This window comes from Enhydra lutris, unplaced genomic scaffold (assembly GCF_002288905.1).
Source record: "Enhydra lutris kenyoni isolate GAN:26980312 unplaced genomic scaffold, ASM228890v2 scaffoldscaffold32, whole genome shotgun sequence".
NCBI lineage: Eukaryota > Metazoa > Chordata > Mammalia > Carnivora > Mustelidae > Enhydra > Enhydra lutris.
The window spans coordinates 11953864-11980402 of NW_019154116.1; the positions used below are offsets into that span (position 1 = coordinate 11953864).

At 49.7% G+C, this 26539-nt stretch overlaps 1 protein-coding gene across 1 annotated transcript; it reads left to right on the forward strand.

The window, feature by feature from the left end:
- Positions 1-26431, forward strand: LOC111153402 (family with sequence similarity 105 member A). Its single transcript, XM_022512418.1, has 8 exons — positions 1-138; positions 19223-19382; positions 19474-19505; positions 19608-19699; positions 20447-20596; positions 22833-22961; positions 23863-24132; positions 25482-26431. Exons 1-8 carry the CDS (start codon positions 75-77, stop codon positions 25653-25655), a joined length of 1071 nt encoding a protein of 356 aa, XP_022368126.1. The 5' UTR covers positions 1-74; the 3' UTR covers positions 25656-26431.
- The last annotated feature ends 108 nt before the right edge of the window (positions 26432-26539 follow it).

Below are 26539 nucleotides of genomic sequence, written 5' to 3' on the forward strand. Positions count from 1 at the left end.
GCGCCGGCGGGCGGCCGCGGCGTCCGACTGACCGACGCGGGAGGCTCCGCGCCCGTTCGCAGCGCGCGGCCGGCATGGCGACGCGGAGAAGCGCCCCGGGGGCGCGGGAGCGGGAGGGTCCTTTTGCCCCCGCCGCAGGTGGGCCCGGACCGGGGGACGGCGGGGCGGGGCAGGGTGGGCGGGGGTCGGCGGGCAGCCCGGGGCGCGCTCTCCTCCGCTGGGCTTCGGCGCAGTCCGCGGCTTTGGGGTGCGACGCCCGCGCGCTGAGGGTTGGGAGGTCCGGGGGCGCCCCAGGGCAAGACGGTGGGGAACGGGCTGCACCCCCAAACACCTCCGGCAAGGTTTGGGCTGCAGTCGGGGACGACTGTCGCGTAGCAGCTGCATATATAGGAACTGCCCTCGGGAGGCAGAGCTGTTTGGGTCGTGGCTGGGAGCGACGTGCGGTGGCGGGGAGGGCAGGTTCCTGGGAGGAGGGAGCCCTTCTTGCGGGCTGGAACGGGGTGGCGGTCGCAGGCAGCCGCTGGGGGTCTGGCCTTGCCGCCGGAGCGGCCGTGTCCCTTTCTTGGCGTCCCGTCTGAGAACTTGATTGTTGTCGGGGGAGTCGCAGGGGGGCGGAGGGAGTTGACGGGTTTCGCGCTTTGCTGGTGGAGGATGTGGGCCACACCTTTGCAGCCGTCAAGACTTGCTGAACAACAGAGAAAACTGGCTTTTGAACCACAGTGTCCCCAAACACAGGAGCAGCAATAGCGCAGGTCTCGAGCTCGAGGATGGGCGCTGAGGCGGGGGCACTCCGCCCACCCACCCCGCGTCTGGGCGGCTGGGCTCTCGGCGTCCGCGGCTGGGGTGCAGGGGAGGCTGTTTTCCTTCCCTTCTTCAGCTGGCAGCCCCAGCTCCAAGTGGGGGAAACGGAGCAGATTCTCATTTTGAGCACATTCCCGTTGCTGCTGGTGAATTTGGGGGGCATGCCTGCTCACAAACAGAGCTGGGGCCCGAGGTATTGCAGCGTTTATGGGAAGCTGGCAGGTGCCAGGACTGCTTATTAGTTGGGGTTCTTGGTCTCCGGAGAAATTTTTGATTCACACCTGAGCTGTTGGGTGTGGTGGAAACAATGCCATTCTGGGAGTCAGGACAGGAGTTCTCGACGTGCTAGAAGCCGTACTGGACTTTCATATCCTCATCCTCGTGGATGAAGACATGGGGGTAGCAGATCCGTAAGGCCCTAAGGCCCCTCCCAGTCTAGAGTCCTATGATTGATTTACCTCCTAATCTCAGAAGTTTGGAAAAGGAACTCATTTTTCAACCTTTCTGTACCCTGAATTATTACAGGATTCGCCAAATATTTCCTGAGGGTGTAGTCATTTGAACTTTTTATGATGTGATTCCCCCCACCCCTTGCCTTATTTTGGGAGAGAAAGCTAAAAGCTGGAAATGGAGGTAGGGCTCAGCAGGAGAAAGCTGGTTTGGGAGGCAGAAAGTTGCCTACTCTGGGCTTAACCTAATGGCTAGGAATTTTTCCTTCCAATGCATCGAGTTCAAGGTGTGCCAGCACTGGGAGCCAGAGAATTCTTTCCTCTCCGGCCTGTGGGAACTGCTGTTGGTGTGCAGCAGTGGAAAAATGTGATTCAAGGATCAGGTTATGGAAAACTTTTTTTTTTTTTTTCCCTCCAAAACAGAACCCATAACCTCTGAGGACTTAGGAGCATAGTTTCCCTTCTTCACAGGTGGTGTTTGGGGGTGGGGGGAGTTTTAAGGCCAGTTGCCAAAGGTAGGATGGGAGCAGGTTATTTTTAGCTACTCCTCTTTTGGTAAGAGGAAGACCAAGGTTCACTTCTGAGATAATGGCAACAGCTAACGAGTCACACTTGTCAGTAAAAAACCAAACAACAGCAGCCGGACAGCATCCCTATAGCGCAGGTAGGGATGAAAAGAATTTTCTGGTATCCATTTTTACTCTTTTTAAGTGTTGGGACATTGAGAATCTTGAACTAAGCATCTGTGTATAATATGAGGGGAAAGACACTGTCAGAATTGGAATATTAGGGAAGTGGCACCCTAGATGATTTGGTGCAAAGCCCTGAGGCTCCAAGACCGGGTGGGGGGAAGAGGAAGCAGGGGGAGACCCACCCACTGGAGGAGAAACTCCAAGTCCTCCACATACCTTTGGCCGTAGGGCGCTTGAGGAGGGTATGTGCGTTCCACATTTTTCCTGGCTCATCTTGCCTCTGGTCAGCCTCCGGGTCATTAACTGTTAGGATTCGTTCACACTCTGCCCTGGTTCTTCACCAAAAAGGCCGCAAGTTTGCAGCCATGTCCTCAGGAGCTGCGGGAAAACCCCAGGATAGTCCCTAGGGGCTAGTCTGGGGTGCCAGGAGTGCCCCAGGTGGAACAGGGGACCCAGCAGCCAGGTCCCCTGCCTCCAGCTACACATAGAACAGCTCTGCTTCTGCCTTTTGTCCCCCCAGCACCCTTTCTTGTTTTATATGCTGTTCTGTGTAAAGTTTTGCCTGGGGGAAAGAGTCTAATGCTAAACAGAAAGTTTAAAAATCATGGTCATGGCCAATATTTTTCAGTTCTGTTGTTGTGTTTATTCCGTGTTGTCTTTATTCACAGGGCTTAGAACTGTGACCCGCCCACAGTAAGCACTTGCCACTATCATCATCATCATGTCCTTACACCACGAGGTTACTGTTACTTTTATCCCTATTTTATTGCTACCAAGTCACATACAACTTGTACAAGATTTCCCATGTAAACTTCTCTACTAGTTAAAAGATGTGTTTCTCCATATCATGGAAATCACTATTCCAAAGCCATTCAAGGATGACTTTATGTACAAAGCAGATGATCCACTGAATGCATTCTTTGCCCTGTTCCCTTGGGCAATCCAGGTAGCACACTGGGGAGACAGTTGAGTTTGCCTGGTGAGCACTTCTGTGTTTAAAGGGAGAGTGGGCAAATCCAACAGCTAAGGACCAGGCAGCCAGCTGGTCCATGGCAAGAAGAGTGATGAGGATTGTGGAGCTCATACATTCCCTCCTCAGCATGGACTGCAAAGGGGTGCCACCAATTGTGATCTTATTCTAGAATCAGCACCTTCAAAGACTCTGCTTTCCAGGACCTGAACAGTGGGCGGTGGGCAGCATGATTTGCTGGCAGGGGTCAGTGGGTGTTGAGGAGGAGAGGAGTGAGTAGCTCAGGTTCTTTGTGTGCTATTTGTAACCTTAAAGAGAAATATTTTCCATCTTTAAAAGACAGTTTGAGGCTAATAATACATTACATGTTAATTTTTTTAAAAAAATTAAAGAAAAAGTAATCTATTTGGGGGCACCTGGGTGGCTCAGCTGATAAGCATCTGCTTCGGCTCAGCTCATGATCCCAGTGTCCTGGGACTGAGCCCCATGCCGGGCTCCCTGGTCAGTGGGGAGCCTGATTCACCCTCTCCATCTCCCCCATGCTTGTGTTCCCTCTCTCACTATCTCTGTCATAAATAAAATCTTAAAAAAAAAAAAAAAGTTTGAAGGCTTAGGAACAAAAACAAACAAAACCCCAATGTTGCAATTAAACACACACACAACAGAATGTTTAAAACCAAATGGTCCGTAGTTGGTATTTTTTGCCAGCCTCTTTGCCCCACTTTGAAACTTTTATGTTTCTGTGAGATGGATTCAACGCCAAACACAATGACACGATGTACGTTTAGTAGCAGGTGCTTAGCTAAGTAGAAATCCTTGACTGGCACAGTTACGAACTTGAAAATGACCTTTCACCTGGCTTCCCGGTGCGGGTGGGCGCTGTCTCCTCTGCCTATAGTACCACAGTTGTCCTTGCCACGGAAAACAGTGGGCATTCAACAGAGACACAGCCCGTGGATAGTCTCAGGTACTCTTCACAACCGCCGCTCCGTCGGAATTTGCTCCAAGTTCCCAGCTAGTAAGTAGTGGCCAGAATTCGAACCCAACCCTGGCAGCCTGGCTCCACCTAAAACCGATTCTTCACTGTCCACCTCTTCTGTCTCCTGAAACTTGGATCAGGATTCTACCTGCAAGCACTGTCGTCTCCAGTTCCCTCCCCATATGTCAGCTCTTCCCAATTCAAGTTGGGTTATCACTTTAATACCCTGTTGTTCCGTGTAACTCACAGGTCTGGGGGACAGAAGAAGTGAGATTATGAAAAAGTCTTCATGATCGAGCTAAAACTTCCAGCATTGTGGTTGCTTCTTTGTAGCTATGAAAGCTGCTGCATCATCTTGAGAGGAGTGAGTGAGTTATCAGGCCCCTGGATTTGACCTTTTTCTCCTGTTCGCTTGACATTGCTTGGAAACGAGCAGTAAACGTAAAGCAGTCTGCTCTCAGAATCGAGGTTGCTTACACGTTTATTGACTTGTAGTGAACTTAATGGAAGAACAGATCAATGTTATTTCATAATAAATCAACACAGAAAGGTTTTGTTTATGTGTCCCTTTGGCCAGTCACTTTTTGTTCTGGTCATACCCCATTTTACTACTTTCTTGTTTCACTGGGGACCAGAAGAGACAGATGGCATCGTTTTTAAAATAAGAGGATGATAAAATGCTTACGTTCATTTCTAGGAGTCTAAGGACCGTTGCAATACTATTGCTGGGATTTTCAAGTAATAAACAAAAATCTCAGAAACCGGGGTGCCTGGGTGGCTTGGTTGGCTAAGTGTCTGCCTTCAGCTTAGGTCATGATCCCAAGGTCCTGGGTTCGAGCCCCACGTTGGGCTCTCTGCTCAGTGGAGAGTGGGCTTCTCCCTCTCTGTCTGCTGCTCCCCCTGCTTACGCTCTCTCTCTGTCTCTCTCTTTCTCTATGTCAGATAAATTTTAAAAAATCCTAGAAACCATCGAGTGTAAAATGCCATGCTCCATGAATCTCTGAATTAAGAATTTGATAGTGAGCCTTTTGTTGTTGATTTAACCAGGTATCGATGGCTTGAGTCTATGTGGGATCGTTAGATTGTAGATCTATAGTAATTTAAAATATTATATTAGCACTTTCTCTGCTTGCCCTGTAGTTGGCTTTAATGAATGTTAGGGTTAGTCTTCTAGCAGAGAGAAAAGTACTGTAATTGCAAGTTGGTTCCTCCAGACACACCCTTCCCCACAGTTCAGACAGAAGTGGGATCTGATTCCACATCAAGGACACTGCCCTGTCTTGTTCCTGGTACAGCAGACATGAGCTTTCTGCTCTCTCCATGCTTGGGACAGCCGCAGTGGGTACAAAAGCAATGGGTACAAATGCCGCAGAGGTGGGTGGGGGAACCAGTGGGAAGAGCTCATCAGGCAGAGGTCTTTGAACACCTTGTGTCTCTCCTCTGGGCCAGGGCTGAGAGTTCCCGGAGACTTTTGTCCCCCAAATTTAGGAGAAGTGAACTAAATTCCTTCTTGCCTGGTTAAGAGAGAATCGTTCCCTCGGTCTTAGAGTAATGCCTGGTACGTTGTGGCCGTGTTTGTGGACCCATGCCAGGAGGACCTCACCTTTCCCGTGAGGTCTCTAGAGTGACAGGAAAAGTGAGTGCTCTGTGTCTTCCCAGTCATGTCACTGGGACAGGTCGAAATGCCTGTCCCAGTGACACGGAGGAAGCAGGACAGCTGACAGGAAAGGGAAGTGAAAGAGGTGGTAAGCCTGTGTGGTGTGGGCTGCATGTGATCAGTGACCATCTAGATGTACAGGGCTGGCCGTCCTGATGCCGGCAGACAGATCAGCTCTTCAGCGTTTCACTTGGCATTTTAAAAATGAACTTGGAGTTCAGTTTGTAGCCAAGGATCAGGTCGGCCACTTACCTTGAAAAGCAATCGTAGCCAGTGGCATTATTTTTTTTTAAATGATTTTTAAAAAGACTTTTATTTATTTATTTGACAGAGAGAGAGAGAGATCACAAGTAGGTAGAGAGAGAGGGGAAGCAGGCTCCCCGCCATGCAGAGAGCCTGATGTGGGACTCGATCCCAGGACCTCGAGACCACGACCTGAGTCTAAGGCAGACACTTAACCCACTGAGCCACCCAGGCGCCCGCCACTGGCATTATTAATAAAATACTTCTGGGTCCCTCAGCTCTGCACAGGAATCGGTGTAAGGGCATGTCGATCCTTCCCCTGCAGTCTGAAGTAGAGAGAGAAACTCCTCAAACCAAGAGAGAGTTTATGAGATCTACGTTATCCACCGTGTCTCCCTCTAGTTTGGTTTTTAACTATTTCCTGAACTCCGCGGACGTGTCCAACTCAGCTGACTGTTAGGACTTGTGCAGCCAAGGCTCCTGACCTGTGCCGTCTTGTTCTCCATGCTTTAATATTCCGCTGTACTCTCCCATCTATGCCTCATCGGTTGATTCATTCAAACTGCGGAGCCTGTAACCTCTGCAGGCACAGTTCTCCTCTCCCTCCCTCCCAGGCTCCTCCTCCACTGTCCCTTTAAAAAAAAAAAAATCTTGCTCTTTTGAGAAACTGGTCGCTTCCATGGAGGCTCTGCTGTGGGAGATCTGTAGAACCCTGCGTGGGCTTCTAAGGGTGGGGGTCGCTGCTGGCACTTGTCACGGTCTCACGTAACTGCTGCATGTGTTCAGGGTATCTTTCGGGTAATGTTTTAAGCGTAGTAGAACTTCAGTTGTTTCACTACTGCTGAAACCCCTGGGTCTTGTGCCCCAGTGTGACGACTCCTCCAGGAGAACTCAGAAACCAGTCACCATAAAGAGGCCTTTGGTGGAGGAAGGGAACTGGCAGTGGACGGCCCCTTGTGTCTGTCCACGGGGAAGGAAGCTGAGGTCCAGAGATGCTCAGCTCTCTAGGACCAGACTGTGGGTTCTGGAGCCCCTGAGGCTGGCTCATTCCTCTACCTGGAAGCCCTCCCACTGGGTGACCGCTTCACATTCTCATTTCCTGCTTTGTACGTACATGAGTGTCATGAAGGGAAGAGAAAACGCGGGTGGCTCACTGTTTCTGACGTAGGTGTGGTGTTCCCAATCAGAAGGGACCACCGAGGCAGAGGCTCTTAGTGAGGACTCGGTGTGGCCGAATAACAGAACAATCCCAAATAAGTGAATCAAGTTTATTTCTCTCATGTTCCAGCTGCAGGAGGAGCCTGGGAGGGAGGGAGTGGAGAGCTGTGCCTTCAGAGGTTACAGGCTCTCCAGCGCTGGAGTGGGCCGCACGGTGTGAGGGGCCCAGCTCCTCCCCTTGACGTCCCTGCGTGGCTTCCGTGGCCAGCTGCTTCGTGGCCCAAGATGGCAGCCGCACACCAGTTCCCACACGCACGTTCTGGCTAGGCGGGAGGAGAAAGGAAAGGGACCACATCCCTCTCAACAGAGCCCCCTGCAAAGTGCACTTAATGTTGCCTAGTCAGAATTCTCTCGCGCAGCTCCGCCCGGCACCCGGGGAGGATGAAATGTAGCCTTTTCCAGTAGCCACGCACCCAGCTGGAAGTCAGGACTCTTTCTGTGGAAGGAGAGAGAACAGACCCTGAGGGAAGCTGCCGTGTCTCTCACGGAGATACGCAGCCTGGATCCTGATTGCGTGGATTCATTTTACTGGTTCGACAAATATTTATTAACCGTCTGCCCTGTGCCTAGGCACCAAGAAAGTGGAGCGAAAACAGACAATCCCAGTCCTCAAGACGTTGACCTACGTGGGGACACAGGCCCTGATCAAACACAAACACGGTTGTGTAAACTGTGCTAAGTGCCGCGAAGGGAAGGGACACTGTGTGCCGAGCGAGTAACGGGGACTTGAGCAAGCCTGGGGGGCTGGAGGGGGTGGGAATGGGTCAGAGGCTTTGCCCCAGGAAGCGACAGTGATGCTGACAGCTGGAGGCTGAGGAGATGGAGGGTGTTGCGGGCAGGAGAGGGAGCCCGGGCGAGGGAGGCAGGCGGGAAGGCCGTGTGGGCGCTGAGGGAGCAGCCGACGGCCAGGCCTCTTGAGCGAGAGGCAGCGGGGCCCGAAGAGGGAAGAACTGGGGTCAGGCTGCGTGGGGCTCTGGAGGGAGGGCGACCGCCGTGGGCCTGTCTGTCTGGCACGAGATTGTCCCGGGACGTGGAACTTCTAATGCTGAAACTGGGAGAGTCCCAGGCAGGCCAGGATTTGTGGGTCACCTTTGCTGGAGGCCAGAGGAGCAGTTGGAGGCCTTTAATGACAATCTCAGCCAAGTCCCTCCTCAGGCAGGCAGAGCCCTGCGCTGCAGAAACTCAGTGGCCGGGAATCGCCGCCCTCCAGCTGCCCGAGCGAAGGAGGCACAGAACGCAGGCGGCGCTCCCCGTGGCGGGATCCCACGGCCACTGGGACTTCAGCGGGCCTGCTTCCTCCTGCGAGGAATTTCGGAGATCACTTGGCCTGAGATGATAGGTTATTTGAGATAACGAAACGGTTGAGTACTCACGGTGGCGCGTCTCGGCGTTGGTGGTGCGCTGGCATGCCTTGGGGACCCAAGTAGTCCATCAGGAAACGCAGGCGCTGCGGCAGGGAGATGGGCTGCGTCGCAGTGGCCCCTAGGCGAGGCGTGCGAGCGGGTGGCTGGGCCCGGTGGCTGGGGACCTTGCCCGACACAGACGCGGCTTCTGCGGGGTCTGCGGACCTGTGTTCCCGAGTGCCCGCTGGGTAGTGATGTTGCTGGTCCAGAGACCCTGCGTGCCGTGTCTATAGTGTTGGAAGCCACTGGTTTCTTTTCCCGGAGAGCAGAGCTAAAGGACCACGTAGAGGGGCAGGGGTGGTGAGTGGGGAGGGGAGGAAGACGCCCGGAGCCCAGGGACGCCCCGCTTTGTGCCGCCCTCTCGGGCAGGCCCATCTCCACTTCTCAGTGGGTTCCTAGATGTTGTGGGTTATGGGATGCGGCTGGTTCCTGGTTCCAGAAGAACCGGCTCTCCGTGGCTTCTGGCTAGGATGGGGCTAGGAAGTGAGGCACCATTACCTCTCACACCTTGTTTAGAAGCCTTTCCTGCTCACTTCACCGGCTGCTAGGAGTCCAGTTGTTCCGACAAGTAAGAAAACCAGAAGCGCCTGGATGGCTCAGTTGGTAGGTCATGATCCCAGGGTCCTGGGTTTGAGCCCCACATCGGGCTCCTTACTCAGTAGAGAGCTTGCTGCTCCCTCTCCATATGTCTGCTGCTCCCTCTTCTTGTGCTTCCTCTCTCTATCAAATAAATAAATACAAATCTTAAAAAAAAAGAAAGAAAGAAAAATAAGAAGAAAAAAAGCCAGAAGGATTTTTCAATAGGAGATGGAACATCCATTGAATGTAAAAAAGCCACAAGTCCCAAACAAAGAAAAAGACACTACTGGCTACAGAGTGGGCAATGGTTTGGAGAAGGGAAGCTACTTAGGAGGATGAGTAACCAGTGGCGACAGCCCAAGTGGGTCTGACTGATGGAAAACCATCGCAGGGCAGAAATGAAGAGTGGATCGTCTGAGTGTACCTTTAGTTCTCTCGGTCCCATTTCATAAATGATTTGTACTGGGAGGTGAAAGACAGGCTTAATCTTTAGAGGTCTAAGAGTTGAGAGCGCGTCACCCAAGTCCTGGCGGGCAGCGAACGAGATCCTGGAACGTGACATTTAGCAGGGCTACGTGTCAGCTCCTGGGTCTCAGGCGTGGAGCCGGCATGACGGCCACCTCGCTTCCCTTCCCAGGTTCTGAATGACCTGAAAGGTAGCCACAGGAGTCAAGAGAATTTTATTTCTATTCTTTGAATTTTAAGAAGATCTATTTATTTGCAAGAGAGAGTCCAAGCAGGAGGGGCAGAGGGGCTCCATCTCACAACTCCGAGATCGCCCCCCTGAACTGAAAGTAAGAGTCGAGCGTCCAACTGCAACCCCCAGGTGCCCAGCATCAGAGGGTTTTACATGTCAGCTCAGAGATAAAACCCCCACGTCCTAGCTGTGTGGCCAGATGAGCTTGCTGAGCAATGCCCGAGCTGAGCCCACCCCCAAAAGCTCAGGCCCAAGGGTCCCTCTCTGCTGGCAGGCGAGGGCGGGCCAAGCTGACCAGCTGCTTTCCCTCGGGAAGGAGTCGAGGAGGGCTGGGGCTGAGGCCAGAGCCGGGTGTCCAGGAAAATCCTCCCAGCTGGACGTCTGGGAAGGGTGGAATGAAAGAACTGAGCCCGGTCTCTCCCTTTGGAGGTTGAGGAGGCTTCCTCCAGCAACTGGCCAGAGGGCTTTAAGTCGATGGCAGGCTAATCGCGAGCTGACGGCTTTTTCTCTCACCGCGCTGCAATCCTAACTACCACGGTCTCGGGCTGTATGCGCCCTTTGAGCGAATCATCAGAACAGGGTTTGGCAAAGCACAGTCTATGGCTGAATCTGGCACCACTCGGTTTTTGGATGGCTGGTCATCGAAGAATGCTTTTGACATTTTTTTTAATGGTTGGGAAAAGAAAAAAAATCAAAAGAATACCATTTCCTTACATGGGAAACTTACATGAAATTCAGACATCGGTGTCGTAAATGAGTTTTCTTGGAACACAGCCTGCCTGCATACGGTCTCATGGCTGCTCTTTGTCAGGGACAATTGGAGAACTTGTGACAGAAAGCAGATGGCTGGGAAGCCCAACATACTTACTCTGTGAGCCTCTACAGAAAGCTTGCTGACCCTGACCAGGAATGAAGGAGCGGTCAAGGGTTCGCGTTGTCTCCGGGGTGGGCCACACTCAGGACATTATGTTCTGTCCTGTGGCCTCACTCTAAGCGTGGAGTGGGTTCAGAGGAGAGTGACCTGGATGATGAAGGGGACCCCCTCCCCCGACTGTCATATGAGGACTGGTCGAGGCGATGGGAATGTTTACCGAGAGGAGAAGCGGGCGAGGTGGAGACGATGGCCGCCTTTTACAGTCGTGCTTGCGATTGCTCTGAACTCTTGGAAGAGAATGGCTTCGGGAAGGTGGCTCTGAGGCTAACTCTGAGGGCACTGACCTTGAGTCAGAACGTGTTGGTTCAAGTTCAGACTTCTACTTGCTGTTCTCTGGGCTCCAGGTTCTCCACCCCGGAGGTGAAGGGTGCAAGTGGCGGCCCGTCACATGCCCAGGTCCGCGGTGACTCAAGATTTGCCTTTCCCCTCAGAGGTGTTTTCTGGCCGGCAGGGGACATGGTCACGGAGATGCCTCACCACCTGCAGCTTGGACGGAGCGCAGAGGGAGCGCCAGGGTGGAGGGACCCTCTCAGCTCAGGGGCCGGTGGACATTGGACCTTGGGGAGCAAGTGGAACCCCAGCCCCTTCACCTAGAGCATCCTGTGACTCTGTGAAAGACTTAAAAGGTGTCGTGTCGAAGGGCGATCCCACAGGTTCCTCCAGACTCTAAGCAATACCCTCTCAGGCCGTGCTTACAGATCCCGCCACAGCGGCTTCTTGCTCAGGACCCTCCCCTGATCTTCAGGTAGCGTCAGCATCTCGAACAGGATCCGCAGGCCCCGCCGCTCTGAGCCTGGTCCACTTCCCTTGCTTCCCTTGCCTTGTGGACGCTTGTCCGTCCTGGGTCTCCACTCTGCCTCTTGCTGGCCGAGGTCACATCTGCTGCTGGAGCTCTGTTTCTTTGGAGCATTGCCTCGGTCGTGCCCCAAACACAGGACAAGGGCTCGCAGTGGTGGCTTCAGCCCTTGGCCCACAGCTCAGCCCGCAGGAGGAGGAGCTTACTCTGTATTCATAGACTAATAATAGACTTGGATCAGTAAAGAGAGTAATAGTCCCAGAAAAGAAATGGTCTCCCACACGTGGGAGTGAGTCCCCACCCCCGGAGGTGGAGGGGAGATGGCAGTGGGGACTCAGCTAGGGAGTTTCCATTTGCCCCGGGCCCCGGCCTTGCAAGCACCCATTCGTGGCGTGGGTGTAATTTTGTTCTAACCCTCTGTTATCCACGGGTGGTCTTCTCCTCTGGGGAAACGTTTTGGGATCCCCGAAGCTAAGTGATTTGGCTGAGGTCCTGCAGATAGATTATGGCAAAGTAAAGACAGAGTCCTGGGCTTGTCCCGCCGAGTCACTGGTCCCTCCCGGGCCAGGGAGCCCGCCGGGCTGGCAAGGTGATCCTGGAGTGCTGAGATTGCCCAGAGAAGGCGTTCCAGCTTGCTAGGACCTGGAAGCCTAGCCCACCCACAGCTCTTGTGCTTTTAGAGTTGGGGGTTTTTCAAAATCCCCAACCCATGATTAGAAAATCACACTTATTTTTTAAAGTCATGGGCTATAGTTAACACCCCTAAACTTGTGCCCAGCAAATGAAAAAACTCCGACCTCTGCCATTATTGCCCATGCACACGCATAATCCTGTCAGTGTTTGGCAAGGAGCGGTTTGCTGCCGTCCTTCCTGGCACTAGGTTGAGCAGGAGCCTGTGGTACAGCATGCCCAATCCTGCGCAGATGCTTCTGGAAGCCTGAGCGGCTTGCCTGACAGGATGACTGCTGACTGTCTTACTGGTCATGGTATAAACCTTCCGCTTGGTGGCTCTCTGCCTCAGTGCTACCGGTCTTGCACTCTTTGGTCGTGGTACTTTACGAAGTGGAAGGCTGGCCTTTCTTAATGGAGCAGAATTAATATCTGAGACGCAAAAGCACACAAAGACTTTGGACCCCATATTTCCTAGATTTGCTAAGAGGACTTCATTTCTTTCCTGAATATTTCCTCCATAACTGATATAAAAACAAACAGCTAACCCGTGAATGTTCGAGAACCAAGACCGTTTAAACCCAGGCCTTCACACTGCCGTGCTGACGCTCCTCTCTAGTCTCCCCCACGCGCCACGTCGCTTAGAGCCCCGCCGGCCTCTCAGAGTCACTCTGCACGTTTGTCGCGCTGCTCGCATACTCTTTAGTTCATTTGTTTAGACTAACGTGCGCTAGTTTGCTTGATTCTCGAGCCTCTGAGTTTCTCAGAACTAAGCTCTGAGAGAGGCGACCCCCTGGGGATGGAGATCTGCCTGCCCCACCGTCATCCAGTTCAGAGGGCCTCAGGTTGTTGTTTTTTTTTTTTTCTTTTAAGATTTTATTCATTTATTTGAGAGAGAAAGGATAAAGAAGGGGGGGTAGAGGGAGGGGGAGGGAGAGGGAGAAGCAGACTCCCCACTGAGCAGGGAGCCTGCCATGGGTCTCGATTCCAGGACCCTGGGATCATGACCTGAGCGGAAGGAAGACGCTTCACTAACCGAGCCACCCGGGCGCCCCAGGCTTTGTGTCATTCTGCGTCCCTGCAGAGAGACCCCCTGCCTCACACCAGGGTGTGCTGAGCCTGACGAGGGCCGGCCCGGCCCAGTGGGCCTGGACAAGCCGACCAGTAGGCTTCCCTGCAGGAGAGCATCGCGCTGTCCGTCCACGAGCTCCTTGAGGACAGAGCTGACATCTTTCCACTTCACTTCCTGCCAGCCCAGCGCCCAGCCCGGGGTTGGGGGCGGGAAGTACAGCCGCGGAGGGCGTGGTTGTGGGGGGACAGAAGGCCTTCCCAGACCCTCCTGTGTCTGCTGCACCCTTTGGTTTCTGAAGGCACTTCTCTGCCTCGCTTCCCGCCCTTCCTGAGAACCGAAAGCCGCACCCACTTTATTGGAGGGGGCAGTGTTCCAGGACTCAGCTCAGAAGAGTGTGAGAAGTTTACCAACACCTCTGACCTGTCTGCGTCCCTCGCTTGGTCACAGCCACCCCTAGCCCTTCACCCCTCTGGCCACAGAGAGTGTGTGGCTGTCCCAGGACCTTTCCCACGGGTCCCTCGGCTTCCTGATCCATTAGTCAGTCTCTCTCGGGCACTCTCTCTCTCAGATCCTGCTGATTAACCGCAACCCAGGACGGACCCAGAGGCAAGAGCTGTTGTCGTCATTAAATTCAGTTTGGCATCTTTTACCTTAAGTTTCCTTAACAAGATGATTTTACTGCATATATTTCTTCACCGCCTCTGCTTGGATATCTACGTTAAGTTATCTTTTCCGTCTTTTGGCCCAGGCCTAATGTCCCCCCTCCATGGTCTACAGGGGAGTCCCTGATGTGCTTCAGGAGAAAGTCATCAGCCAAATGCAGCTGGCAGTGTAGACAGACGCGTGTAGGGAGAAGGGGTCATGGGCTGCTGTGCAGTGAGTAAGATTGGGAGAGAAGTAGAAGCCGGAAGGGATGGGCTGTTCCAGCCCAGGGCACCCCTGGAAGTGTTGGCGGCGAAGGAGATACTGAGAAGTTTCCATGAGAAGGAGCCCAGGGCTCCCAGGTGGGACTACCAGCTGCACATTCACTCTGTTTCCGGAGTCACAGTGTCTTTTGGTTTTGTTTTCAGGGTTTTTTTTTTTTTTGTTTTTTTTGTTGTCTTGTTTTTTTGTTTGTTTTATTTTTTTTTTTGTTGTTTTTTGAGAATGGAAAAAACTTTTAATTTACTTTTTCCACAAAAAAAAAAAAAAAAAGCTTTTTTTTTTTCACTTCTAGTCGTGGTGTCGTCGCCATATATAGTTTGAGAGGCGGCAGGTGAGATCTGACTTTCTGATAGCCGCGCTGTTGACTTCGCAAGGCTCCGCTGCCATCATTCCTCCAAGGTCCGACCCACTCTGGAGCGTCCTTTCCCCACTGTGTGGCCTGGGCTCTCTCGCCTCTCTTTGTGCTGTGAGGCCTAGTTAATCCGCTTTCCAACAGGACTACCACCCAGATGGGCCATTCCAAAAGTACTGAAATGAAGTTTCGTTTTTTTCTCTCTTGACAAAGATGGGCGACAACCAGATCCTTAATTCCAGCAGGGCTTCTGTCCCCCCCGCCTCCTTGCAGCCCCCACTTCCTGGAGACACTTCATTGCCAAACCTGCGGCCCCCACACCTCGCCCTCCCACCCCCCCACCCCGTGGTTCTTGTCCTTGTCCCTCTTTGTATTAGGTTGAATGACAGAATCCCTGGCGGTCGGACCAGCTCTCTTTTCCCGGTGCTTGTCGGGGTCAGCATTGCCCCAGCCCTGGTCTTCGTGGACAGGGGAGGGGAGGCCAGGCAGGTCACTGCCGGGCTGGCGGACGGGGTCGGGGGGCAGTGAAGGTCCCGACATGGGAAGTTTTATCCCCTCTGCTGTGTTTGGGGAAATGAGATTTGACCATGAGATCCCCCAAGTCGTGATGATGGTAGCATTCCGCGGGGCCCTCGTGTGCGGTGTCCTCGTCTGTGGCTGCTGCTTTTGAGTTGTAATCCGGTTACTGATACATGCAGGGGCAGGAGATGGATTTTTAAGTCTCTTTTTAAAGAGTCTCAATTCCACTTGCTGTAGCAAAGCTAATTTGAAGACTGACTCAGGGGCATAATGCATGGTCAGGAGAGCCAAGGGCTCAGGTACCGCACTGCTTGGGCTTTGAATCCCAGCCTTACAGCCTTCGTATTCAGTCTTCCTCTCCCACGCGGCTCCCTCATCTGCAGAAGAAGGGTGGTTGGACTGATAGCAAAACAAATGATAAGGGACAGGGACTTGGGGCGTCAGGGTTTGCCAGACGGCATGCTCAGTGCTTCCCTAAACTTTCCACCCCACTCACAACGGCTCCGTTCCCGTGCGGGCCGCACTCCCGCGGTGCCAGGCTCTGTGGCCATCCCCAGGCTGAGATACAGACGCTCAGGGATGTGAAGTCACCAGGGCAGGAGCAGGGCTGGGATGGGTCCGGGGCGGAAGAAGGCCTACAGGAGCGGGACGGAGTGAATCCCTAGCACGGCTCAGGCTTATAGCAAAACTCAGACTGTAGCTATTCTAATGACCAGCGAAGCCATACCTTTTCCCACAGAAACACCGCGCTTCCGGGATGCCCGGGTGGCTCCGTCGTCAAGCGTCTGCCTTCGGCTTCGGTCATGATCTCAGGTCCAGGGATCCAGCCTGCATCAGGCTCCCTGCTCAGCAGGGAGTCTGCTTCTCCCTCTCCCCCTGCTTGTGCTCTCTCTCTCAAATGAATAAATAAAATCTTAAAAAAAAAAACAAAACCCCAACACACTGCACTTCCTCTCCTTAGATAAAGAAGCCTGGCCTTCGTAATGTCATTGTGTCTTGCGTGAACACCTCAGGATTGTCTGAGCTGCATCCACTCCCATGGGGCTTCGGGGTCCCCCCCCAGGCTGCTCCCCGGCGCCCACCCCAGCCCCCATGATGGCACTCCCTGGCCCTTCCTGGGTTAAGCCACTAGACCAAAAACTGCCAGTTACGTAGAGGGAGGCCCAGGAGTGTGAGCTTGCGTGCTAGCTTTGCACGGGAGAGGCGTACGGAGCCCTCACGTGTTTTGTTTTGTGTTTTCCTGATAAGTTGATCCTCTCTGCCTTTTTGGGTTGGAGTGGGGTTTACTTTCCGGATAGTGGCCAGGGAAGTGTGCTGTCCGTGTGCGTGGGGTTCAGGCACGCTGTCATCTGTAGGGGATCCCGTGGAGGCCCCGGGCAGCTGCCAGAGAGGCTCATGCTCAAGAGAGGGCCCTGTTTGGGGGGGTCTCAAGTCTAGAGCCCTAAGGGACCTGGCAGGCCCCAAAGGATGCCAGGGGTTGCTTAGAGTCTGTGACAAATGAGAGCAGTGTGCCCCATGGCGGGGGCAGCAGCCGGACCCCACCTCGGTGACGTCAGGTCCTCCCAGCCCACGCAACAATGAGCACCGGCCGACGGCGAGCGGGCAGATTGTTCCCAGGCTCTTCCCAGAAGAAGAAACGTGCCTGTGTTCCTGCGGGAGTGCAGACTCCAGAGAGAAATCACAACCGGGGCCCAGGACCGGGGTAGAGGGACAGCGCGGGCACTCGGACTGGTGGGGGTGTGGACCGACAGTTTGTTTTGGAAAGCACTTTGGCAATATCTGTCAAAACTAAAAATGTACATTCCCCTTGGTTCAGAGTTTCCTCTTCTTGAAATTATCCTAAAAGCCCCCATGGGCCCACAAGGACCGTTGGAGGAGACTGTCTGTCTCGGCAATGTTTGCAAGAGTGAGAAATGGAAAACAATCCAAATGATTTATCATTAAGGCAGTGACTGTACACATATGATGGTCTGTCTTTACACTGAAATGTTAGGTGTTTTCTAAAAAGAAGAATGTAGACCTCTAAGTAGTGATAAGAAAAGACGTCTACTTTGTATGAAGAGAAAAAACACTGTAAAACCATGTATAATACTCCATTTTCCTAGAAAATGTTTATAAATACATTAAAAGAAATTATGTATCATCTAGACAAAATTCTAGTGTTTGCTGAGTTTAAGGATTTACTAGAACTATTTGCACATGTCAGATTTTTCACAGTTGGGAAATCACTCTGAATTAATGAACATCTAAATTATTGATGTAAAGGTAGTATCGTGTTACATTTTTAAACAACTCCCCAAAAGTTTTACCAAATAGCTAGGCAGGCGTAAATATATAATGAACAGCGAATAAATTGTTCTAAACGGATGAGTACCTGCTTTTGAAAATGCCCTTTTAAGTCATTTGTAAGTGTATCTATTCTTAGTTATTGGTACCTTTAGTTCTTTTTTCTTTTTTGGTAACTTTATTTCTTTATTCACTGGTAAATTCTTTCCTATCAGAGCTTAAATGTATCAAATATTCTTATGATCAAAAATGCTAAAATTGGGGAATGTAGCTGGCTTAGGCTGTGGAGCATGTGATTCTTGATCTCTGGGTAGTGAGTTCAAGTTCCACATTGGGTGTAGAACCGACTTTTTTTTTATTTTATTTTTTTTATTTTTTAATAAACATATAATGTATTTATAGCTCCAGGTGTACAGGTCTGTGAATCACCAGGTTTACACATTTCACAGCACTCACCTTAGCACATACCCTCCCCAGTGTCCCTAACCTCACCCCCCTCTCCCGAACCCCCCAGCAACCCTCAGTTTGTTTTGTGAGATTAAGAGTCTCTGATGGTTTGTATCCCTCCCGATCCCATCTTGTTTCATTTATTCTTTTCCTACCCCCCAAACCCCTGACGTTGCCTCTCCACTTCCTCATATCAGGGAGATCATATGATAGTTGTCTTTCTCCGATTGACTTATTTCGCTAAGCATAATACCCTCTAGTTCCATCCACGTCATCGCAAATGGCAAGATTTCATTTCTTTTGATAGCTGCATAGTATTCCATTGTGTATATATACCACCTCTTTTTTATCCATTCATCTGTTGATGGACATCTCGTAGAACCGACTTTTAAAAAAAATGCTTCAATTATAGATCCTGAATTGCTGAGGCGTTTCCTATTAATCACTGGAATTTTACCAAACCTTGTGCCAGAGAGGGAATGAGTTCACAATGAACGCTGGGAGGCTGGGCCACTCTTCCAAAGTTCTCTTCCTCATCTGTACTTCAGTATTTTAAATGCCCCAGCATAATACAATTGCACATAGTAAAATCCTGTGAGTACACAGCTGGAGCTCTCTGGCCCATTCATTTCCCCTGGTCACGTCAGGAATGGGAGCACATACCATGCACAGCACACCTGTCCCCACCTCACCACTCTTCTAAGGGGTCCACTTCCTGGAAACGATGTCCAGCCTGCTGTTTGGGTCAGTCATTGTGTGTGTGTGTGTGATGGTGACGCCATCTGTAATTGCTCATAATGATTAAAGAATATCCGAGGGGGCAGAAATGCCTGGTGGTGGCATCGCTGGAGGCCCCCGGTATTGAGCAGAATTCCTAGCACCATTCTCGGATTCAACAGATACACAGCGCAGTGCCTGGGCGTACTGTGCTGGTTCTGAAATCATTCATTCCGTCTTGCCCCAGTGAGGTCAGCGTTTTCCCCAATATCACAGTCAAGACAATTCAGAGGAGAGAAGTTAGGTTCCTGTGGTCACACAGCCAGGGTATAGGGGAGGCAGCTTTTGAATGGTCCAAGGGATTCTAAAAGCTATCTTCTTCACGGTTATCCCTTGCAAATTCTGTGGAACAAAGATATTCTTACATACAACATTGATTATTGGAGAACTGGGGTTTCTTTAACTTTCAGATTGAATTTTTTAATATTTCAAAAACTGTTTATGTGATTGGGGGTGCCTGGGTGGCTCAGTCGGTGCAGCATCTGCCTTTGGCTCAGGTCATGATGCCAGGGTCCTGGGATCGAGTCCTGCATCGGGCTCAGTGGGGAGCCTGCTTCTCCTCTGCCTGCTGCTCCCCCTGCTTGTGCTCTCTCTCTGACAAATAAATAAGTAAAATCTTTATAAAATAAATTAAAAAATAAAAACCGTTCATGTCATCAGTGATAGAGACTTTGCGGGTAAGATTAGCCAATACATTTTCCCCCTTAAACAAAGCATACTTGTGTAATTGTGACTTTTTTATTTTTTATTTTTTCTAGGAAGTGACCAGGTTCACTCCTGGATGCTAGCCACCAGCCAGGCTTTGGGTGCCGCGTGGAGGCTAGCGAAGGGGTCAGTGATGTTGGCAGCGGCTTGTCTGGTGGCTGCCCTGTGCTACTGCAGGAGGATGCACTGTGATCTAGGGCACTGGCTGAAATGGTAGGTGGTCGGATCAGCTTCCGGTTTACAAACAGACTGTTGCCCTTCCAAGCAGATATCTGACATTGCCATTCCTTTTTTTATCTTTCAGGTGGATTGGCTATCTGCAGAGAAAATTCAAAAGTAAGTATTTTCAGATGTTTTCTTACCTCTAAGATGCAGAGAGGGTTTGAGAAGGGCGAGGAAAGGGAAACTCAACTCCCTTTTCTGTTTGATTTGTTCCAGGGAACCTCAGCGTCGAGGCTGAGGTTGATCTGCTCAGTTACTGCGCAAGAGAGTGGAAAGGAGAGACGCCACATGCCAAGCTGATGAGGAAGGTGCGTGTGTGACTGCGGGTCCCGGACGAGGCAGAATGCATGTGGAAAACTCGGGAAACATTCCACTCTGCCTTATGAAGCCCAGAGATCAGCTAATGCCAGATGTGCCACAAGGAGCAATTGTGACTCATGGTGGAGTCAAGCAGCGGCCACACAGTGGCTTTGGGTTGTCACCCAGAGCAAGGGCCTCTGAGGACCTGGATAAGGACGTAAATGAGGCTATAATTTCGGGCAGTTTGAGGGTGGCACTCTTTTCAGCCCTGCCTCTCCCCCCATCCCAGGCCTATGGCCCATCTCCACATGCAGGGGAGACTTCCTTACCCGGATGTAAAAGATTTTGAGGATTTTTCGAATTGCCCATTGCACCAGGCCTGGTAGCTCCTCTCAGCGGTGGCGTCCAGCCTTGCTGGCAGCAAGAGAGGTTCGCTTCCAGTACTCTTTAGCGCGGTCTCAAATGTATCCAGTGCTTTTGTTTCACTGTGGCCCAGTTGAAGCCATCATCTCCCCTAAGTGATATTCCCTGGCCCTGGGCTTCCAGGAATTCACCGACTGGAAGAGCAGGACATGGACTCAATACACAGGGAAGTCCCTTTAAAATGACACGCGGTCATATTCATAATTTGAAATTGTTTCATTTCTGTCGTCCACTTCATTGGGGAGGCATTCCCCACTGACGGTACAGTGAATTCATTTTGTTTATTCTCTTATCCAGAGGAGTTGAAAACCAACTTCCTTTTGTGCGAACAGGCTTACGAGGAGCTGTTTTGGCGGCATCACATCAAATGTGTCCGACAAGTGAGGAGAGACAACTATGATGCCTTGAGGTCAGTGCTGTTCCAGGTCTTCAGCCAGGGCCTCTCCTTTCCGTCCTGGATGAAAGAGAAAGACATCGTGAAGGTACATCCACACGCCAGAAACAAGGGGGAACGGTGGGTCGATAAGCATTGCTGTGCAGGTGGCTGGGTCTTCCGTGGGCGGCTCTGTGCGTCCTGAGATTGAAGGAGCCTTCGAAGGCCCAACATACCCCGTCCATCTCAGAGAGGCTGTCCTACTCAGTGTTGTTTCTTTTTAATGTCGCCATCTTTTCTCAAGAAGGACATCTGTCCTTCATAAGCAAGGTGGTCTACTAAAATTCCCTTTTTTACTCTACACGTACTCGAGTTTTGACAAACCCGTAGAGCGCACCAGAGATCCCCCCCACCCCATGCCTTAATAGTCAGCCCTTCTCTCACCTCTAGCTCGGGGGGCACCATTGATAGGTCTTACGTCCCTATCATTTTTGCCTTTTCCAGAATGTCCAGCACATGGAACTATCCACGTGTAGCCTTTTGGCTCTGACTTCTTTCACTTAGCAGAATGCACTGCCGTCCGCCCAGGCCACGTGAACTTGTAGTTCATTCCTCTTTATTGTTGAGTGCTATTCCTTGACATGAGTATGACACCGCTTGTTTGTCCGTTCATCACTTGAAGGACATCCGGATTATTTCCAGTTTTTGACAACTATGACTAAAGCTGTTATAAATATCTCCATACAGGATTTTTTCCTTTTCGGCAAATGCCTGGGAGAGACATTGTTGGGTCATGTGGTAGGTATAGGTCTAAGTTCATAAGAACCTGCCATCTGTTTTCCAGTGTGGCTCTGCCATTTTTGCATTTCCACCAGTAAAGTGTAAGAGTTCCAGTTGTTCCACATTCTAACCAGGATTGATTTGGGGTTATTTTTAGCCATTCCGATAGGCGTTCACTGGTATCACTGCTTTTAGTCGGCATTCCTCTAGGTGGAAGGATGAATGTCTTTCCATGTTATCTTCTTGGAGAAGTGTCTGTTGAAGTCTTTTGCACATTTTTATTAATTTTATTTTTTATTTTTTTTGCTTTATTTTAAAATTTTTACTTTTATTATCGACTGAATTTTGAGAGTTCTTTAAAAAAAAAAAAGATTTTAATTATTTATTTGACAGAGACAGCCAAAGAGGGAACAGAAGCAGGGGGAGTGGGAGAGGGAGAAGCAGGCTTCCTGCCAAGCAGGGAGCCTGACATGGGGCTTGATCCCAGGACCCCTGGGATTATGACCTGAGCTGAAGGCAGATGCTTAATGACTGAGCCACCCAGGTGCCCTGAGAGTTCTGTATATATTCTGAGTATAAGTGCTTTATCAGATATGTGATTTGCAAATATTTTCTCCCAGTTTGTGCCCTGTTTGTTTTTCTTTCATTTTAAGAGTGTAAGGTAGTACATCCATCATTTGTTCATTCGTTCCTTCCTTTTTTCCTTCCTTTCTTTCAAAGGCAGAACACTCTTGATGAACAACCTGAATTTTTATTTTGAATGTAGGGTGTTTAATCTAGGACGTACATTTAAGGACGGAGGAGCACGGAAATATAAAGTATATGAATATATGTAACTATATATGGTCTATTTCCTTGCCATTTAAAAAAATTACACTTGTTTTTATTAGTTTCATTTTTATCTAGCAAGTACTTGTCAAGTGTGCATGGTGGGCTAGGCCTGCTACCTGCTGAAGACAGAGACTATAACCAAGCCACTGGGCTCCCCAGTCTCAGTGGGGTGGGAAAATGGATTAGATCCCTTCACTGATCAGAGTCTTATGTATTCTGTAATCTTATTTAATCCCAACAAGGGCCTGTAAAGTGGGTGGCATTGTCCTTGATTTATGGTAGAGAGTGAGGCCAAGAGAGTAAGTGATCGGGCCCGGTTGAACAGTCTCTGAGCTGGTAAGTGACAGTGCGCAGATCGGACCCCAGCACCTCATTCTAAAGTCCACGTGCCTCCTGACGAACCATGGTGTTCTACCATTGTTTGGGCAAAAATAATATCTAAAGGGATATAACTAGGCAGTTTAGGAAGTGTTTTATGCAGAAAGATTGTTTCCTTAGACACAGTCTTCATGTATGTTTTTATCAGTTGTAAAATTATAAATTAAGAATCTGATCCAAATCCTATAATCCACAAATTGAAAAGAAGGAATGATATGCTTTTATTTAATTGTTGTTGTCGTGTTTTTAAATGGAGATTGCTAAGGGAGGTAAGATCATACACCGTGACGTATTCTGAATTGTGGGCCATAAATGTTGAGGTACTAATCGTGGCTGGCATCTACTTCCTTTTCAAGCTTCCTGAAAAACTGCTCTTTTCACAAGGTTGTAATTGGATCCAGCAATACAGTTTTGGTCCTGAGAAGTATACAGGTTCCAACGTGTTTGGAAAATTACGTAAATGTGTGGAATTATTGAAAACACAGGTGAGTGTTCTGGGGGAGGAAAAGACTAGGAATGAAAGCTCGCCCCCCAGATGTAGTGACCCTTCTCTGTCAGGCATGTCACTCAATTCCACGTAAGGGGAACACGTGGCTAGGAGCATCTCTTCTAGGAAGTAGAGATTGGCTTTCCTGTTCTTTCCCCTTCCAAGTAATGAACAAGCCATGTTGTACGTGACAATGAGGACATTATGGGTTAAGGAGGCCTTTGTGGGCTCTCTGGGAAACCTTAACACTCACGTACCTGTTTCCCCTCGAAAGATGGGGTGCACAGTCCAGGCAGGGCACTCAGAAATGCCCTTCTGGGATGTACCCATTAATAATTTGGGGATAGCACAGATGCTATAATTTGAACTAAGAGTTTTTCCTGCCTTTTAATAGACACAGATTTTGGATTGTTGAAATGAACTCTCCCTGGTAGATAACCATAGCATTTCTGTGCCACAGTTTCCTGGTCTGTAAAACTGATATGTAAATCGTGTTCCCTTTACAGTCATGGTGAGGCTTCAGTGAGTTCATGTCTGTGGAGTGTTTTAATCTGTGCTTGGCAAGTGAGTGGTAAAGAGTACTAGTTAGTACTGTTTATCTCTGGAGTCTCTTCTGTGTGACCCAACTATCTTAAGCTGTCAGGAAACTCACTTGCTTGGCATTTTACGAAGTTGACAGTGCTTTTTTTAAAAAATGTTTCATTTAAACTGGTTTGTGATCGTAAAGGTAACACATATGTGTGGTTAACAAAAAATCAGGGTCAAGAGCTATAAAATGAGAAGTTCAAGCTCCCCTCTATTAATCTTTGGTTTATTTTTATAAGTACTTTAAAAATGATGCCATGGTGTAGGAATTCACTTTTCCCCTATAAATTTCCTTTTTACATCTGTATTTTTAGTGGGCTGAATTTAGTGGAATTAAAGATTACCACAAAAGAGGAAGTATGTGCAACATCCTTTTTTCTGATGTTCTTCTGGAATATAAACTATATGAAGCTTTAAAGTTTATCATGCTCTATCAAGTCACTGAAGTTTATGAACAAATGAAGACTAACAAGGTCATTCCCAGTCTTTTTCAACTCCTGTTTGCCCGGGAAACATCATCTGACCCTTTAAGCTTCATGATGAACCACCTGAATCCTGTGGGCGACACGTGTGGACTGGAGCAGGTAATGGGGGCAGAAGAACCCTGTGTGTTTGATTCAGGACGATACTGGCTGTCCTTGAACGCACAGGTGTCTGGAATTTCCTTTCAGCAGTGAGAAAACCCACTGCAAAGAGGTAATGGGTTGATATCACTGACCCTTAAAAAGAAGGAAAAGAGGGGCGCCTGGGTGGCTCAGTGGGTTAAGCCTCTGCCTTTGACTCAGGTCATGGTCTCAGGGTCCTAGGATCGAGCCCCGACTCAGGCTCTCTGCTCAGCGGGGAGCTTGCTTCCCCCCCACCCCTGCCTGCCTGTGATCTCTGTCAAATAAATAAATAAAAATCTTTAAAAAAAAAAAAAAAGAAGAAGAAGGGAAAGAAGAGGAATAAGCCTCACGGCTCCATGCTGTTTGCTGTGTCTTCTCAGCCGGGACCAGAGAGCCCCAGGGTGGGAAGCCTTTCTAACCTTTCACTCTGCCTCCCAGATGGTGGCAGCTTCTCCCACAACAGAGTTGAACCAGGAGAAAGTCCTGTTGGAAAATGAGATGAAGTTTGGGAAGGCATTTGGTTCCTTGCTGAAGATAAATAGACATTATTGAAAAATGTTAGGGGCACCTGGCAGGCTTAGTTGGGAAAGCATGCAACTCTTGATCTCAGGGTCATGAGTTCATGCCACACGTTGGGTGTGGAGATTACTAAAAACAATAAGTGAACTTGAACTTAAAAAAATTATTGAAAAATGTTAAGTCCAGGGGCTCCTGGGTGGCTCAGTCAGTTAAGTGCCCGATTCCTGTTATTGGCTCAGGTCATGATCTCAGGGTTGTGAAATCAAGCCCCGCATCAGGCTCTATGCTCAGCATGAAGCCTGCTTGTCCCTCTCTCCCTGTGCTTCTCTCCTTGCTCATGCACACATGCTCAGATAAATAAATGAATCCAATCTTTAAAAAAAAAAAGAAGAAAAGAAAATTTTCCATCCAGAGAATAATTTCTTATCCCCGTCGTAAAGAGGTTTTGTCTTGCTTTATTCACTTAAGCAATGTACAAAATTACCTGGTATTCTTATCAAAATTGATATAAAACTAGTTGGGAAAAGTGACTTTTTTCTTCTGAGCATTCCTTCATTTTTAGTAGTTGTTCCCCTACTCCCCAAAACAGCTTTTTTTCATGCTAGTCTACAAAGATGTTCCCCTGCCTTCCCTCGCCTTCCACGTTGCGGACGTGTATTCCTGACTGCGGCTCTCAGTGGTTCATGCGTGGATCTAAGTAAGCACATTACTCATTCCTCCCTAAGCTGCAGGAGAACGCGCTCCCTCCTCTGCTAGGGGACGGGAGTTGGAGATGTGTGTTCGTAACCTCTTTTTCCTCTCTTCTGCAGATCGATATGTTTATTCTTGGACACTCCCTTGAAATAAAGATCAAAGTGTTCAGACTGTTCAAGTTTAACTGCAGAGACTTCGAGGTCTGCTACCCAGACTTGCCGCCCAGGGAGTGGCCAGAGATCTCCCTGCTGACGGAGAATGACCGCCACTACCACGTTCCTGTCTTTTAAGTCTGGTGTGGACTGGGCACCAGCTCTCGCCAGTGACAGCAGGCACACTTTCAAGGAAAGTCCAGAGGGAAAACCAAAGGTAGCATTGCAGCCCCTGAAAGGCTGAGGACCTTCTTCTCTGGAGGGGCAGGTGCGCTGGCCACAGGACTGCGTGAATGGCGTTCCTTTGTTTTCCAGCAATTTCCTCCAGACCAGCCTCACTAATATTTGTGGGTTGGTGGTTTGACCTTGTTCATATGGGCTCTGGTCATTTCACATGGGGCAGGCTTTTCAGGGCACAAGGACGGCAAATTTGGGCAGTACAACAGGAAAAATTTGAGAGGAAAAGGGAAAAAGGACGAACAGGAAAGACTTTGTCTCTAACCTTGATGTTCTCGTTAGGAACCTTGTCTTTGACTGATTTTGGATCTTCACAAGTGTGGCCTTATTTTAGAAGCATTACCTTCCCCGGAATCTTTACAGTATATTGATTTTTCTAGAACCACTTGATTAACTGTAAAGTCATGTGTGTGTTTGTGTGTGTGTGTGTATACACACATATACACGTGTGTATACATTGTATAGTTTTGTATATACATAGATGAACACATACACAAATAATCACTACTTTGCAATGTTGTACAATTTGTTTTATATCGCTTTATGTTTTTTTGGTTACTGTTGCATCCGTCCAGTCCAATCTGTTTTATATGGGTAAAAAAGATTAATTCTATAGGTTAAGGCAACTGAATGACAATTACTGAACTATTACAAAACATTAAACTGTGGTGTATTTATTTACATGTGTATTTAACGTGTGGTAACTAGAATCATGCCGCCCCAACCCCCACCACGTCTATGTCCTAATCTCCAGAACCTGTGGATACGTTGGGTTAAATGGCAAA